The 19,653-nt window shown below is 32.4% G+C and overlaps 1 protein-coding gene across 1 annotated transcript in view; it reads right to left on the bottom strand.

The window, feature by feature from the left end:
* LOC145296709 (muscle, skeletal receptor tyrosine protein kinase-like) overlaps positions 1 to 19,653 on the bottom strand; it is a 669,635-nt gene that overhangs the window by 139,647 nt on the left and 510,335 nt on the right. The window contains exon 7 of the mRNA XM_080142688.1: positions 18,158 to 18,170. Within this exon, the coding sequence (XP_079998814.1) occupies positions 18,158 to 18,170 (13 nt within the window). The remainder of the gene's footprint in view (positions 1 to 18,157; positions 18,171 to 19,653) is intronic.

The raw sequence follows: 19,653 nt of genomic DNA, 5'->3' as shown, positions 1-19,653 counted from the left end.
TTGATGAAGTGTTTACTTAAGGGGGCGGTTCATTAGGAATTTGTTAACGTTAGACTTGAACACATCCAAGTTGTAGTCAGGTGGGAAGCAGGCAGACGGAACAGAGTTCCACAGGCGTGCAGTTCTAAGAAAGAAGCTTTGTTCATGGAATCCACGTTTTGATTTAGGCACAGATAAAGAGTGGATTCGGCTAGACAGGTGTTTTTCATGAAAGATTGGCGAGGGGGGACCAGAGATTGGCGTTCAGACGAGCACCTGCCATGGAAATAACGATAAAACAAGGATAGGCTCGCAACGTCTATTCTGTGGGAGAGAGGTTGCAAGGTAGAGAAAAGGGCATCCCCCACTAAACCACGAAGTCTATTTTGTACTCTGTCAAGGCAGGATAGGCTGTTTTTAGCAGCTCCTGCCCAGATATGGCAGCAGTATTCCATCCTTGGACGCACTTGGGTTTTATATAGATAGAGAATTGCATCAGTAGTGAGATATCTTCTGGAGCGGTAGAAGGATCCCACCATCTTTCCAGTGACCTTGTTAACAGACTTTATGTACGTGTTCCATTTCAGATCAGGAGTAAAGGTCAAACCCAGAAGCGTGTCAAAACACGTGGCCTCTCCCAGACGAGAGGCATCCATCCCAATTGATGCCAGATGGGGATCAGAGCGTTGATGATGTAAGGATAGGAGTTTTGTTTTAGATGCATTAAAGGTAACCAACCACGTCTTCCCCACTGAACCACGCGCTCGAGATCAGAGGAGAGAGAATCAGAGAGAACTTTGTCATTTACAGCCTTTGACGTGTTGCCATAGATGGTCGTGTCATCAGCATAGATGTCAACGAATGATTTAAGTATGTGTTTAGGGAGGTCATTGATGTAGATCAGGAAGGGAGTTGGGCCCAGGATTGACCCCTGAGGGACTCCAGCATTAATACTGCAGGCCTCTGATTTTTGTCCATCGACCAATACTCTTATGAGCCTTTTTATATTTACATTCTATATGGACATCATTCTCACATTAATTTTTAATTTGGACGCTTTTTTATTCTACATGCTAATAACAGTTTTATATTTTTGATTGATCATTATTCGTATTCTTTTCTGATGATGGTACAGGAAAATTGTAATTGATACTTTCTTTCTGTAAAACCAATAATTGATACTAGTTCGTCAGTTCTTTTGCTGGATTGTTGTAGCATGTTTCCTAACAATAATAAAATATAATTCGATTTAATTCCTACAAGAAAATACTTTTACCGAATCAGAATTATTTTATAAAAGGGGAGGTAACTGCATTTGTGTCTACATAGTCGCTTCCTTTTGAACTAAATAAAAAATATTCGTCTTACTTGGATTATTCACTTCTCATCTTGAATGTTAGTCGTACAACGTTTCACAACTCTCAAGATGATAATCCAAGCACTCCAAAATTATCAATTTTCATATAAAAAAAATTCAGAAACACAAATAAATAACAAATTAAAGGAAAACGGATTATCGGGCTACGCCGGAAGGTACAGCTAGTATTTTTCTATTTTCATATTTTTCTTAACATTGAATCAACAGCCGTTTGACTAGGAACGAAGTGTAGTATCTGTTCTGATACTACACTTCGCGATTTCTGTCCAGCGAAGGAAAATCTTTCTAGATTAGACTGAGGCAATTTATATTTTTGTTCCAGAGTGCCAATTTTTGACGAGTTGGATTCCCCCTCCCATTAAAAACCGACTTTGTGTCTAACTCTGCCCTCGTGAGGAGGCATATAATTAGGGACATTTTATCAACGGCCTCTCTTCATATGTTAACGTTCACACATTTTTATTTTAATTATTTCCTACACTATAAGTATTTTGAATTTGTTAATTTCACTTTCAAATTGAACGAAGTATTTTTCGCAGATCATTGTGCAGAAATATATATATATATATATATATATATATATATATATATATATATATAAACAAATTTTAAAAAATAAAAATAATTCTCTTATTTAAAGTCACTTATTCTAGTTATTTATTAAGATGAAATAGTCTAATCATAATGTCATTTTCTCTGATTTTGAGAGAAAAAAAGACATTGTAAATGTCAATGAAAAAATGGCCCCATCGACAGAAAGGAAATGAAAAAGGGTCTACAAAAGGGAAAGGATATATATATATATAAAGAGAGAGAGAGAGAGAGAGAGAGAGAGAGAGAGAGAGAGAGAGAGAGAGAGAGAGAGAGAGAGGGGGGATACATGCAGCCCGACGAGCAACAATTCCCTTCTCAGTTCAAAAAGTTCCATGTCGTTCTCACAGACTTAAAACCGATTCCATAATCCCATGTTTGTTTGTGAAGTTGTTTGTAAGAGATTTCATATCCTCCCTCCTCTCCATCTTCTTTTTCACCATGGTTTGAAAGCAAACTTGATTATCTAACCATCTTTGTATTTTAAACGAACTCTATATACCCTTTCGTTGTCCGGCTGAAGACAGTGGAAGTCTCTATGTAAGCCACCCCAAACAAAACATGAAAACACTTGATGTAAAGAACTAAAAACAACGAAAGATTACTATAAAAGACTCAAGTCATAGATAGTAGGAAACAGTGAATAGGAAAGGAGTTCCACGAACCGGTAGCTCTTTTTATGTACGAATTAAAAACCATTTGTCAAGGCTTATGGGGCACTCAGTTCTTGAAAAGAAACTACTGGAATAGCAGCATGTATTATATATAACAACGACTACATGACTGTAGCTGCCGATGTTTACACATTGGCGTCACAAAATCAAAATGCGAAAACTAGTTTGTACGTATATTGTCTACGCATACACGATCCTGAATAAAAAATAAATAATAAATTTTGGACTAATCAGAAAATGTTCTGAATTCATTCGAAATTGTATTTCTGGTAGCCACCCAAATCATTTAAAAAGCCAGATTAGTTTTCAATAAACCAGTGGAACCCAGTTGACTCGCGTCTACGGATCAGTGTCGTTAGGAGTTCCTCTTTGGGCGCTAATTCTGCAACATCTCCACACACACACACACACACACACACACACACACACACACACACACACACACACACACACACACACACACACACACACACACATTAGCGAACACATGGACACACACATCTTGTAATAAGGATGACACACATAATCACTGCTTGAATCTCTTAATGTCGTCTGCTCATTTAAAACAACTCATCAATTTAAATATTCCCAACCTTTATCACTGAACTATTTTTAAATAAAAACGAGGACATTTATTAACAGAGACATTGAAGAAGTGTGAATCGATTAATTAATAGCCTTGCGTTACAGAAATCTGAAAAATCATTCTCAAAACTTTGTTCCATTAAATAAATTATAATCAATTGAAAGTTGTTTATAAAAGTCACGAACAGTGGCCCAATAGAAGACAAGTAGACCAACGAATCAACCTAGCTGTAACAAAGAAAGCAGTAACAATTATTTTTAAAAATAGCATTGAAAAATTGTTTTTCCGGTGTTTGTCCAGAATGTATTCTATGTTAGAAAACAAAAAATACAAAATAAAAAACTGTATAATGTACGTATCCATGACGGTAAAAAATATCATATTCCAAAATTCACGTAAATTAATCAAATAGTTTTATTTTTAGAAAGAAAATTATAAGCGAATTTGACTTTTTCCAATGTCTCGCAAGTGTGAATTATTGGGAGCTATTTCCCACTGCTAGGGATTTTTATTCTCCCCCCCCCACCAAATTAACAGACATTAAACCATTCCTGTAATGATCTGGTCCCTGTTGATTGTTCCTGTGCAATGTTCGGGTTAGTTTATCGCTAGCTGCCTGAGGCGCCCTTACTGAGGAATGCTGACTGGACTACCCTGGCATTTTTTGTAAGTTAGAGTGCCCTTCCTCGGGGGCGCTGACTTTCCCACCCTGATGATAAGTTTTTTCAATAGGAGAGAACTAAAAACCTTGTCTTGTTTTTAAGATGGCGATATCGCTGCAGTTCGTTTGACTGCAAAATTTGATTTCTGATGTAAAAAATATAAATACTTGATCAATTTACGTGATTTTTAACGTACGATATTTTCTTTCCGTCACGGTTACGTACATCATCCAGACTTTTTCTTTATTTTTGTTTTATAATGTATGGAGAGTTCTGGACAAGCTGGGTTTCCCTTTATTTTATATTTGATTCTAAATAACTATTTCATTGCTAAGGATAAAAATTACAAGACGATGTAAGAAAAAAATAATTCAGTGTGTATTTATTAAAGTTACGTCTAGCCGAGAAACACATGGAAATACAAAAGATCTTATAATCAGGTTGACACACCGGTTCTTGTTAGATCACCGAAGATAAGCAACGTTGAGCCGTGTCAGTACTAGATGAGTGACCATCTAAAAATACCAAGCGCTGTATGTAAAAGGACGTCGACACCTCTCTCCAAGAATCGCAAAGACCTAATGTGGTAATCTCCTTTGTCTGGGATATACATGCGACTAAGTATAACGAGGTCTTCGACCTTTAACTGCGTTTCTACACTCCAAACCTCTCAAACCCACATGCTGTCGAGCACCGTCGGAAAAGTACAAATAAACAAAAAAAAAAAAAAAAAAAAAAGAAATAAAAACTGACTTTTTTAAAACGCATTTATTTATGATTCTTTCAAAACAATCACCAACTCACAAAAGTTTTATCGCACACAAATGTGTTTTTACAAGTCTTTCTCCCCGCCATCTCGCGCCAACCGTCAGCCAGCGCTTCCTCGCTCTCGACTTTGCACGTCCATCTTGCCTGACCGCACTTTGCTTCTCTCTTCGTCCACATAGTGTATTTTTTCTCCTTTTCTTGTGACGAAAGCTCGCGCACACTTACTAATTTGCATACGTAATGTAACGGCTGCTGTTGCTAATATTTTCGCTAGCCAGCTATCCTTCGGTTGCTGCTGATTTTCTCACACGCGACCATATGCTCTCTGTTACATGGGAACGATTTGTGAATTTAATATTCCCATGAAACTTCCTACTACGGGGGAGGCTGTTTTAACCCGCCTAGGTTGAGTGCCACTAGCATGCCTACGCAAGCTCTTGTCTAATGTATTCATACAGTAGTTACACACAATTAAATTGGTCGGCAGGCATATTTTTTCCTTGTAAAAACAGAAACATATTGTTTTTAATCGTCATTTGAAAATTCATTTGAAAGTGCTTAAAATTTTTTTTGGAAGGATTTAATTAATAGCGAGTTTCAAAATAGCCAATAGCATGTCAATGGACGTAAATATATTGGTATTTTTCCTAGAACATCAAGGCTGCTTCCCAACCGACTACAACATTTACCATCCATCATTCAAGTCTAATGTAAGCAAATACAGAGGACTTTTTGAAATAATACTTCCAATTTTTTATTCCGCCTACATGGATCAGCGAGGACTGCAAATTACATTGTTATGATGACTGAACTTATGCATTCATGACCTGAAAGTTTTATCTCTCTGTTACAGATATTGACGGTCTGAGACCCTCAGAAAGAAACATCTGCAATGGACGTGCGGCAGAAGCAGAGGTGCGTCATTGAATTCATCCATGCAGAAACAATTAAATCTATCAACATTCACCGACGTCTGTTGAAAGTTTAGGAAGCCGATGCAGTTGATCCAGCACAGTTAGGAGATAGAGTTCGTCAATTTCTGAGTTCTTATTTACAATCCCTCCCCACAGGACAGAGTTAGACACCAGGGTCGTTTTTTAACGCAAAGAAAAGGAACGAAAACAAAAATTGTTTCAGTCGTGAAGGATTTCTCCTCCACTGACAGAAAACAAGAAATTGAAGCGTAGCATCTGAAGAACAGATACTACACTTTGATCTTGACCTTAAAGAGATGTGAGTGACAAAACATGCCCCGAACTTCTGCGACTGAGGCATCAGAACAGGCTGACAAAAGTGCATTAAGAATGGTGATGACGATGTAGAAAAATAAATTCTGGAACAGAAAAGGTCACTCGTTTTAACGGCACCACTCCTGTTTTCATAACTCTTCAACGTTTTAATTTTTCAGTTTAAAATACTTTTGGAATAATCCCCATACTTCTTGAGTCGCCCTCTTGAATAACCAATTATTCTTAAGTAATTCTCTACCAATTGTCACCCATTGTTTCCAAACAACTCCAAGATACAATAATTTTAACCTTGATCTTTGGCCTTCATAAACAATGACCCATAAGTAATATATATATATATATATAAAAGTGAACGTGTCTGTGTATCTGTCTGTCTGTGTATCTGTGTGTCTGTCTGTCTGTGTACATTTCCCTACACAATAACTATGTCAATTTTAAGTCTACATACTCGAAATTTGATATACAGAGTACTGAGATTTGGGAAAAGCAATGTGATCGATTTTCGGCCAGAAATTTGGCGATTAAGGGGTCAAACTTCAACGATTTGATCTTTGAGAACTCTACCAAACTCCTCCGACAATTTTGGGTCTAAACACTTGGAATTTTAGATATAGGTTCCTTGGACATAGATATAACTTAATAACTTAATTTGAGCCCAAAACAGTAAATGTTAAGGGGTCATAATAGGGGTTAAAGTTTTAAAAAAATTGACCTTTTTTTTGTGCTCAACATACACCTCCAAATCCCCGGGCAACGCCGGGCACCTATATATATATATATATATATATATATATATATATATATATATATATATATATATATATATATTCTTGAATTGTAAGCCATGTTTAGTTTCAGAAGAGTTTCCGATGAGTAGTTCTTCTATACAAATCCTGAAGATGACGAATTCTCAGTGGACAGCTATTCTTTACAGGTTTTGAACTTTATAATTTTGCAGCCAACGAGCAAAAGATCCTTTTCGTGTTGACACGAAAAAATTATGTGAGATGCTAAAATGTTTAATTTTTATGGAGCGATTCTGGTTTCTGATTGGTTGATAGCAGAACGTGAATTAATTTGATTCGTCAGTTCTTAGCAGCAGCGTTTATATATAGGATCACGTCTTGAGTGTTATTCTCACAACGTTTCGGCTAATGTAATCTCCGATCTTATTCAGGTGTAATTTGTCAAACCGTCAGAAATTGTTTTTATTGGTATCAGTTTTTAATGCTGTAATTAATCTAATTAATACATAATTTAACATTTGACAACAGATTTAAAGTTAACACATTCACTTAAGAAGTCTATATTCAAAACACAAATAGTTTTATTAAGATGTCTCGTTTGCTTGGCGGACCAAGAGCAGGTCCAAAGTGTTTTCTTGAATAGTGATAACAAAAATGCGTTTGCAGAACCAAGTAAGGTCACGATGGTTTTCGGTATAACGCATCATTAATGGACCACGGCTGTTGAGAAAATCTGTATAAAGGGGCTAATCGCTCCACTCCTCGTCTTCCTGGCGATCTTTGAGAAGACCAGGATATTTTGATTGCTCGCCGTGGGCTGTTGAAGCGGGTTCATGACAGAATGTGTTGCCGATTCTAACGAGGGCGCGAAAGTGTTGATACATACGTCTCAATCTTATTTAAAAACGATTTACCGTTTGAAAAAAGAAAAGACCGTCAGATGATTAGAACTTGACTTATTTTCACCCAAAACGAGGCATGTTGGTACTTGGATGTAATGTGCTACTATTTAGAATTGTGTCCAATAGGGAACTGTGGGGAGTTGAGCAGCGAAATGTCTGTTACCATTACATTTAAACTTCTGCATGTTAGTACAGATAGAAAAACAGGAAACAGGGGGGGATACCCAAGTCCATGAGTCTAAGAAAAGAAACTTAGAAGGCATATAGAGCCCTCAACAGTACATGGATGAGGTGGGATATTGCTGCTTGTCGGGCTAGGCGAGAGGGGCACAAGTGCTGTCAGTTCATCGAAGCACATTTCAGTTTTATCATTTTTTTAACATTAATGAAACATTGGATTGAATTTGGAAAAACATTCGAACTGACTTTTATTCGGCATCTCCCAGCTGCTTACGTAAGCAACAGAGGGATGAGATGTTGAAGCGCTTAGATAATTAGATCACTCGAGGTTCAAACGACAAATCCGTAAATTGCGTAATTCTTAACATTGCTGGCAATTAAATAAACAAAAAAAAAAAGCAAAAACAAAAAAGCAAACTGATTTTTTACACTAAGCTTAAACTTACTATCATCATATACCTAAGCTTAAATTAACCCTTCCCTAAACGTAGCTTAACCTTAAAATAACCGTTACATAACTTCTACCTAATCCTAACCTAATCCGAACCTTACCCTTACCTAACCTAATTAACCCTACCGAAAACCTAATCTAACCATAAAATAGCACTTACCTAAATTTAACCTAACCAGAAGATAACTCTAACCTAACCCTAAATGAACACTAAAGTAACCCTAACCTAACCTTAACGTAGATCTAACCTAATCGTAAACTAACATTAATCTAACTATAAAGTAACTCTAATATAACTTAAAGCTAATCCTAACCCTAACCTAGTCGCTTCTTCTGGTTCAAAACTGTATCAGTGCTAAAACATAAAGCGCAAAATATGTACAAACATTGATTATGCTAGAATTTTTAAAAAAATACAATTTATCGAAAAAAAATCAACTTTTATACAAAATATTAAAAAATAGTAATTGGTTTCATTCGTCAGAAAATAAATTGTCATTAAAAGTAAACACACGATGAGTCATTTTCCTTAAGTATATTTTTAATAATGAAACATCAGTCTAGTTTGGATTTTGACGCCAATTAGTTTTTATTCCGGCTTTTTGGCCTTTTACGTAGTTGAGCTTCAACAAAAGTCAGTTTTCTCTGATTCAAAAGCTATACGAATATCTTGAACCGGAGAACGTTGTTTATCTTTAGTTTTACATATATTTTTTTACTTATTCATTGCTTCGCATTTTATAATCCAATACATGCCCCTCAATCTCCACGAACATATGCACACATTACGTTCATGTTTCAGTGAGTGCGTTGGTCTGTTTGCTTTTGGGGGTTTTGAGCCCCAGGAGAATTCAAATTTGAGAAACTAAAAACTACGTACATCAGAAATTGGGTTTCATTTTCATTTTCATAATAAATTGAGTTGACAGACTGACAAACATAACACCGATAAAAACTAAAACAATTTTCTTGCTTCAAGAAAATATAAATAAATGAAATAAATGACACGTTGCTCTTTCGTTGAAAGTAGTAATATCCAAGGTTGCCCGGGAGCACAGATAACAAAAGAGAAGATATTTTTAAAGAAATTGTATGCAATATTTTTCTTTATAAATTTCACTCCTCTTTTCTCCTTCTTTCTATAACATCCTCTCTCTCTCTTTCTCTCTCTCTTACTCTCTTCTGTATATATATATATATATATATATATATATATATATATATATATATATATATATATATATATATATATGTATGTATTAGTGATTGGACGATTCCAATATTTTCCCGATTCCGATACAATTACCGATTCCGTACTATATTCCCGATTCCCAGCAATTACCGATTTCGATTCCGATTCTTTATAAATCTCTAAATCTTTAACTAGAATATCGATATTTGGTCCCGATTACCGTAAAAACACATATGAAATGTGGATATACTTTGTCAAATATAAAAACACACTTATGCGGTGGCGTAATATATATATATATATATATATATATATATATATATATATATATACATATATATATTGTTGAATGAAACAGACATTACATGTCTACTCATTCTGGTTTGCATCCTTTCCAACCTTCTAATTAATTATCTTGGTTTACACAAGAACTGGCTGATGTAGTTGCCATTGTTTCTGAAGGCCCAAGTAACAAACAACTATAAATATTCCAAATCAGTTTGGATTAATTATTCCTGGTTATTAATTCAGATGGATAAAAAAGTATTTCAGCCCCCATTAACTATGACAACTACATCAGCCAGTTCTTGCTTTAAGCAAGAAAATTAATTGAACGTTGGAACAGATCCAAATCAGGAAGAGAAGACATGAATTGTCCGTTTTATTCAATAAAATATACTTAAAAGAAAGAATGCTGCCTAAATTCGCTGACATACATGTTTATTTAAATATAAATAAAAAGTATATCTTGCTCTAACGCACTATGTGCAAGTGTGTGTGTGTGTGTGTGTGTGTGTGTGTGTGTGTGAGAGAGAGAGAGAGAGAGAGAGAGAGAGAGAGAGAGAGAGAGAGAGAGAGAGAGAATTCCCTATTTACTTAGAAACGGCTGAGACTGTTTTTGTTGAAGTTTTCACACAAATATACTTGATGTGTCTGGGAGCGTTTTATATCGGAATGCGCCCAATAAGTATTAAAAATCGATAATCGAAAAAATATGACTAAAGCAGGAAGAGTTCGGATTCGACCAAAATTAACACCCTTACACAGCCTAACATCACAACTGCATTTGAGAAGTTTTATCACCTCCCAAGCAGAAAGACACAGCGTATAAAATCAACAATAGCTTACTTTATAAGACAGGGGCGCATTCGAAAGAAACGTTTCTATTTAGAGCACAGTTGAACAAGGATATTTAACTTTTGAATTTTAAACGTCTCAATCTGTAAAGTCACAAAAAAGATAAAAGGAAACAAATGTGTTTATCGATTATTCGTAACTGTAATATTTTTTAACAATGACAGCATATGGTAAAACTGCTAATGACGCTATTTCGTTATTTCCCCCCAAAAAAAAACGAGCATGTAAAGAAAAATCGTTTGTTTTTGAATTTAAATTGCTATGCGGAAAACAATCTTAGTTATTAATTATGGAAATTATGGATCGGGAAACAAACGTTTATGATTATGCGAAGGCAAATAAATAGAATTCTGAAAGATAGAAATAAGAATTATAAGAATAATTGAAGAAACTATTGATAGCTATTTTGTAAATCATGCCAAAGTCTATAGTGTGTTTAGAAAATTCTATTACACTAATGTGTTAAACCGGATATTATGTATTTGCTGATGAAAAAGAAAAAGAAAAAATAATTAAAAATATGATGTACGCAAGTTCTTATTGTTGTCTGAACTTCGAAAACTGCTAAGAGTTTTTATAATATCAATCTGCTATTCGTTTATTCCGTTAACCGGGAATGCGAGGAAAGTATTTTCAACAAAAATCCCAATAAGTGAAAATTGTTAGTACTCACCGCTATTCGACTAAAATTTCAAACTGACCCATTATTTTAAAAAATAAACTTTTCTTCATATATTAAGAATAATGTTAACATTTCTCATATGTTTTTACAATTTTTTGACAATTTATAAATTTAATATATTTTACTTTATTTTTTTTATTATTGCAGATGAACGTTCATCAATTCTATAATTAAAAATATAATTACTTAAAATTAATAAAATTAAAATATTAATTTAAACGAAAAAGTAAAAATAAATATTTTCTATGATTTCATTTGATAAATATACTGAATATTTAACACTCGATAATTCACACGCTCCAAATAAAAACGAACATAATTTATATTACACGCATTAGAACAGAATTCCTAATCAAAATTATTTAAGAGAATAAAATTTAAGCAAAACTTATTTGATGTGTTTCTACCAGTACTTTTTATTTTTCGATTTTTGATCGATTATCGAGGCTCGTCATAAGCAGATAATCATTTTTTTTTTTATTTTAACTCAACAGCCTTTACACTGCATTTATTTTCAAGTCAAAAACGCTTTAAAATAAGTTAAAACATTAAAACGTATCCAGCTAGGCAGAAGATGAACTTGGCTTTACTTTTGTAACATCTGTTAGTTTAATATTTATTTTTTTCATCTTTTATTTTATTGGCTATTGTTAAATGGCACAAAAAGGTATGTAGTAATCTCAACTCTTGACAAACTCGAACCAGTCACGGCGAGCTCAAAATCTGCTCGTTTCTTTTCAACGTTAATATCATCTAACACTCACTATCCAGTCAGTATTTTATCCAAAATGCGGCCAACATCGGTGACATATTCTAACACTATTTTATCCAGAATGTGGACAACATCGGTGATATATCCTAACAATTTTATCCAGAATGTGGCTCAAATCTGTGATATATCCTAACACTATTTTATCCAGAATGTGGTCAAAATCGGTGATATATTCCAACACTCACTATACTATAATTGATTTATCTTATGCATACGCATAACATAAATCAATTATAGTATAGTGAGCGTTAGAATATATCACCAATACTGACCGCATTCTGGATAAAATTAATTTTTAATCTTTAATTAACTTGTGTACAAATAAAACTTTTAAATAACTTTTTAATATCTCTAAATTTTAATCATTATTCAAAGTTTTATTCCGGTGGATGGCCATTGTATTTGGGAGAAGGAAGGCATTTGTTAGTTCACAATTATCTACGAACTATTTTTTTTTCTTTTATTCTTGTCTTTGCATTCATAAGATCCAGTTGAAAAAAAAGTTGTTAAGTGTTTTCTGCATAATTAATGTATAATTAATAAATCTGTTAAAAATACAAATATTTTGCTGCAAAAAGAAATAATAACCAACAAATAAACAAACAACATCAAAAAAGACAACAAAAGAAAAAACAAACAAAACAAACAAAAACAAGTGGAATAAAAAAATGGCCCCCATCGGTGAAACAATAAGACAATAAATTAACGTTAACTTTTAAAATATTCAAAAAGGTAAACTGCATTTTTTTTGCAACATTAAAAGGATAGTTCGAACAACAATCGTAAACATTACGATTGATGACATGGATTAAAAAAAAAAGAAATACAGTTTATGAAAGTAGTCAAAACACGTTATTTGGGTTCATTACTAATTTGTAAGCTATTCGCGTAAAAATGTAATTGAAATAAGTTGGAAGCCAATTTACATTTATCCTCAATAGTGAATTCAGTTAAATAAACCACCGTAGCCATTTTGAACAAATGACATAACCGGAGCGGAAGCGAGTAAAGGCCGAAAATGCAGAAGGCAAGAATCTGATTGATACTTGCTTCCGGTCCGGTTATGTATTTAATTAAAAAATGGCTATCGAGGATTATTTATCTCAATTCACTATTCATAAAAGATAACTAAGCGGCACATTCTTTACAATAGTCAACAAAACTAAAAAGAGGGAAAAATAAATATACAATAAATAAATTTTACCAAAAGCAAGATAAAATACGCTTCTATCTATCTGCTTAAGAATTTTTTTTGTTTTAACTTATTTTAAATTGTTTATTCATTTTAAAACAAAATTAGAGTAAAGTCTGTTGAGTTTGAAGAAAACCATGACAGTTTCGTTACATCCATATCGATCCATCGATAATAGCTAAAAAATCGAAAATAAAAAAAATGGTAGAAACCCATTCAATAAATGCCACCAATCGTTCCACCATTATTTTGTTTAATTTTCGGTGAAACCACTAAAGTTTCGTAAGAATAATGACAGTTATTGAATGAGGTTTTTATCAACATTTTGTTTAATTTTCGCTTTCTGAGTGATTATCGAGAGTCCATACGGATGTAATTTGACCGCCAATTTCTTTCAATCTAACTCAACGGACTTTACACTATTTTTGTTTCAAAGCAAATAAACGCTTTTAAATAAGCTAAACACACACACACACACACACACACACACACACACACACACACACACACACACACACACACACACACACACACACACACACACAACAAAACGTATCCATGCAGGTAGGAGAGTAACTTTGCTTGCCTTTGGTAACATTCATTTGTTGCATATTTACGTTTTTTATCCTTTTTTGTTGTTTTACTGGATATTGTTAAAAATATCTTTCGGACACAAGTAGAGCAAAGATTGTTGAGTTAGAACAGAATAAAGCTAGTCTCGTTACATCCGTATCGACCCTCGATAATTGCTCCAAAATCGAAAATAAAAAATACTGGTAGCAATCCAATCAATAAGTGTCACCAATCATGCGGACATTTTATGTTCCACCATTATTTTCTTGAATTTTCGATGAAACTTTTGTAAAACATTACAGTTTCGCACGATTGTTGATGTTTATTGAAAAGTTTCTTACGATATTTTGTTCCATTTGTAAAAAAAAGAAAAAATGCCCAAATCAACGCCAAACACTTTTTTTTTAATGTTTCATATTAAAATGTGGTCGACTTAAATTGGCCACAAATGAGTAAGCAAATGAAAATAATTTCTTTTTAAATTAATTTCCCAGCGGAATTTACTGTTAAAATAATTTCTGTCGGTATTAGTAATAGTTAACCAGTTTTAATATCGACAAACATACGCAGACACGCACGGATCAGTTTATTGGCGTTTCTGTTTACATGCCTCCCCACGGGGGTAGAGTTAAACACAAAATCGGCCATTAAAGACGGGTAAAAATCAAGCTAGCTTAAAAAAACAGAAAGAAAAAAGAAAGAAAATGCACATAGAATGCCTCAGTTTAGAAAGATCTCTCTTTCATTGACCGAGGAGAGAAAACATGCAGTAGAGCAACAGATACTCCACTTTGATTTTTCTATTGCCACTAAATATAACATAAATATATTCAGGGCATAGGAGGCAAAGCACACTGTGCTGTTAGGCAAAAAGGTCGGGGTACTGTTGACACATTTTGGCAAAGTGATTTTGCTGTTACGTTGGTTTTGGGAATAACAAATAAGGCGAGAGTTATAAAACTGCAAACGCATCTTTTTTTGCATGTGGTTTGATAGGAGGCACTAAAATAAGGCAATGGCTCGCACATTATATATATATACATATATATATATATATGTATATATATATGCATGGAAAGAGAGAGAGAGAGAGAGAGAGAGAGAGAGAGAGAGAGGGGGGGAGAGAAAAGAAAGTAGGAGAGAGAGAGAGCAACAAAGATAAGTATGTATAAAACTAATATTAACAGAAATATATATATTCATATATATATTTATATATATACACGTATATAATTCTATTCATATATATGCATATATATAAATGTATATATATATATATTTATATATATTTAAGCATATATAATTTTATTCATATATACATATATATATATATATATATATATATATATATATATATATATATCCATATATATTTCTGGATGTATACAGAAAAATATTTTTAAGGGATATCTACTTTACAATATCGTACATATATAAACAGACACCCACACACATATGAATATATATATATATATATATATATATATATATATATATTCATATTTTATGCATGTGTATTCATATATATATATATGAATATATATATATATACATATATATATATATGAATATATATACATTTACAAATTCATATTCATACCTTCACATATACATGTATGTATATATGAATATACATATATGTATATCAATACATGAAAACAAAAAAAATTTAAAAAAAAAAAAATATATATATATTTTTTCATTTATATCAATAGCAATTCTTTCCTGGTCTGATGAAGTGTTGTCCCTGCATTGGCACACCACTGAAACATGTGTGCACATATGTAATAAATAATTTCTGTATAATAAACAGACTATATACCAGCTCTCTCCTGCATTGAGCACTCCTTAATAATCACGCGAGTTTCATTGGATTTACATCAAGGAAACCAATGAATAAAACCGATATATATATATATATATATATATATATATATATATATATATATATAAATAAACAACACATATATATACATAAATACACACACACACGCACACGCACACATATATATATATATATATGAAAAGTGTAAGTTAACTTGTGTACAATTACAACAAAATTATTTCTTTATAAATAAGTACAGATAATTATTAAAGTGTTTTGGTTAGTCCGTAGATTTTCATGGATTTTTCATGGCTCATCTCATCAAAATACAAGTATTCATTACATTTCATAATACATATTCATTGCATTTCAAAATACATATTCATTGCATTTCAAAATACATATTCATTGCATTTCATAATACATATTCATTGCATTTCAAAATACATATTCATTGCATTTCAAAATACATATTCATTGCATTTCATAATACATATTCATTGCATTTCATAATACATATTCATTGCATTTCAAAATACATATTCATTGCATTTCAAAATACATATTCATTGCATTTCATAATACATATTCATTGCATTTCAAAATACATATTCATTGCATTTCAAAATACATATTCATTGCATTTCAAAATACATATTCATTGCATTTCATAATACATATTCATTGCATTTCATAATACATATTCATTGCATTTCATAATGCATACTCATTGCATTTCATAATACATATTCATTGCATTTCATAATGCATATTCATTGCATTTCATAATACATATTCATTGCATTTCATAATACATATTCATTGCATTTCATAATGCATATTCATTGCATTTCATAATACATATTCATTGCATTTCATAATACATATTCATTGCATTTCATAATACATATTCATTGCATTTCATAATGCATATTCATTGCATTTCATAATACATATTCATTGCATTTCATAATGCATATTCATTGCATTTCATAATACATATTCATTGCATTTCATAATACATATTCATTGCTTTTCAGTTTTGGGTATCCTTTTTTACACTATCATTTCGGTTGTAATTTTCAATCTTTTTGCTAAAAAGCAAAATTTAAAATTACCCACATCTATTTTGCTTACAACATTTCCTCTGATGAGATGAGCCATTCATTGAAAATCCATGGATTAAGGAAAAGAATTTGGTATTTCTTTATGACCTGCCACAGCGTACTATAAACACCCCCAACCACCCCATGTTATAAACGGCTTTCGAGATTGGGGAGTGTTTAATGCGAAAGCCGTTCTTAACGTGGGGAGGTTGCGGTGTTTATAATAAGCTGTGGAACGTCGTAAAATTTTTTTCCCAAGAATTTGATAATTATCTGTACTCCATTATCAAACAATAAATTTTGTTGTTATCATACATAATTTTACTCAAATTTTCCATTTATATTTTTTGCTCTATCTCGGATATTGTGCTTTCTTTATCTGCCTGGGATCGTCTTATAAATATTGATACTTATATTTATTTGGACTTTATTTTTTACTGTATTATACAACCTGTACTCTTACTGCACGCCAGTATTTCATTTCATTATATATGTTTATACACACATACATACATATACATGTATATATATATATATATATATATATATATATATATATATATATATATATATACATAAACATAAACATAAACATAAGCATATACATATATATATATATATATATATATATATATACAGGGAGAGAGGGGGAAAGAGAGAGAGAGAGAGAGAGAGAGAGAGAGAGAGATAGGAAGAGGGCAAAGAAAGAAAAAAGAGAAAAAAGAAAGATTGCCAGATAAGAAAACTAGGAACGAGCTGAAATAAAAATAAATAAACAGTCTGAGAGATAAAGTTGAAATGTTCAGATATGAACAAGCTTAGATGGATAACACACGATAAACTGACAGACAGACATGCAGACAGACATCCAGCCATAGATAGACGGATGCTTAGCAGAAATCAATAGATAGATAAATAGATAGATAGACTAAAATGAAAGAATGTAGTTTACAAAACACATTTTCGTACTTCTACACTATCAGAACGAAATTTTGTAGTCGATAAATGAATTTTTCAGATAAAAAACAATGGTTTCTACTGATTTTTTTTATCGATTCTAATAAGTTACAGTGTTAGCTTCCAAAATATGAAGTCGAAATTACCTGAATATTATTGAATTATTAAAAAATAACTTTAATCGTGTAAGCAGGTAAAACATTTCGGCCATCTTGTTTAAATCGAAACGGAAAATTACCTCCCTTTTCGACTATCCAGTGTCTTACGCTTGTTTTCATCAAATTCTGTTTTTATTTTCTTTGAATAATTTTTTACCTTATCGATTTTCGTAATTTTTGGATACAATCATCATAACAATTCGAGGAATACGTAGATACAATTGTTTTCATGTGAAATTCAGTTTTACGATTTGCGAAATTTCGTCCCAATAGTGTAGAAGCGTCCACGTTTTTTTTTTTTTTTTTTTTTTTTTTTACTATAAAACAAAAACAAGAAAAAAGAATTAAACATTTTTTTAAAACTCTGAGAAAATAATGAAATCTGAAATTTCTTACCTTTTGGTGGTTTCTGTATTCCCCAGGAATGGACAAGAAATGAAAAAGAAAAAGAGAAATATCCAATTGATTGACATATCCATGTTAAATTGGTGAAATGCTAAAAATAGCCATAATGTTATTTTTTTTATATTTTTGGTTTCGTTTCTTTGTTTTTTTTTAATAATATAAAATAGCGCGTGTTATTTTTGTATATCAAGTTTTGTTTTTGTTTTTATGTACAACCAGTGTAAAGTCACATTAACATATTATTATCAAAATATAATACGGATAATAATAAGCGAGATAGAAAGCAGACCAATTTATGACAACAATAAGGACGATAGAGACACGCTAACTGTCATCGCATGAAGTAAAAATAATTTTTTTCCCTTAAAGTTCTAAATAAAAATTCATGTTAGAAAATTGCTTATTCTGTGTCTTGGATTCTAATTTGGAATTCTATAAAACTAACAATAACAAAAAACGCAAAAATATTGACACCGAAAAAAAACCCACAACAAAATGAACCAATTAAAAACGTTTAACACTTATAAATATTTAAAAAAAAAAAATGGTTTATGAATTTTTAAAATAAATAAAAAGAAATCGTTATAAATTGCGTTATGTTTTGTTTGTAAGAACTCCAAGATATCTTATTCATTCTTTTATGTTTAGAATTTTAAGGGAACTTAAATAGGTCTACCCGTCACATTGTCAATATTCAAAGAATTCTGTGTCGTTTTTTGTGTGTGTATGTGTATCGTTTTTTGGCATTAAAAAAAAAATTGTTGGCTTTTCTGGATGTAAATATTAAACAAACAATTTTCTCATGTTGTCGGCGAAAAAAATATATTCCATAAAGTCTATAATGGCAAAATCGTAGAATTTACAAAAATGCCTTTTCTTCTTCCATCGAACATGTGCGCGCTCCTGTTTGTGTACATATGTGTGCCCGTGTGTATTTGTGGAAGAGGAGGATGGAGAGGGCGAAAGAGAGAGAGAGAGAGAGAGAGAGAGAGAGAGAGAGAGAGGGGGGCAAATGGGTAGGTGGGGGAAGATATAGCGACATACGCAGCGATAGACAGTCTCTCGTGGTCTAAAGTGGGGACACTCAACCAAGACGTGGAAGAAAGAAAAGAAGGTATTAAAGAACTACAAGAAAAAAAGGAAAGCGTAAAAAGACGTTCGGTACAGGCGGTGGGCGAGAAAGACTCGAAGAAAGCAAGTGATAGAAGGAGGGGTTGTGTTATAGTTTTACAACAACCTCACGACTCAAAGAATACAACTCCTTCTCAAATTTCTTTCTTTCTTTCTTTACTGTATGCCGCAGTTTTCTTGTCTACCCATGAGGGCAAAGTTAGACACAATGTCTTCTATTTTCAAAAAAAGAAAAAAATATTATAGTTAGAAATATCCAGTTCCCCATAAAGAAAGTATTAGACAATAACAAAAATTTCCACAGTCTGAAAGGATTTCTTTCTATAGAACTAAATACAGGACAGATATCCCACGAC

This window comes from Euprymna scolopes, chromosome 17, assembly GCF_053919585.1.
Source record: "Euprymna scolopes isolate OS-2025 chromosome 17, ASM5391958v1, whole genome shotgun sequence".
NCBI classification, from domain to species: Eukaryota; Metazoa; Mollusca; class Cephalopoda; order Sepiida; family Sepiolidae; genus Euprymna; species Euprymna scolopes.
Note: the sequence above shows the minus strand (reverse complement) of the source record. Positions and strands in the feature narration are given on the sequence as shown.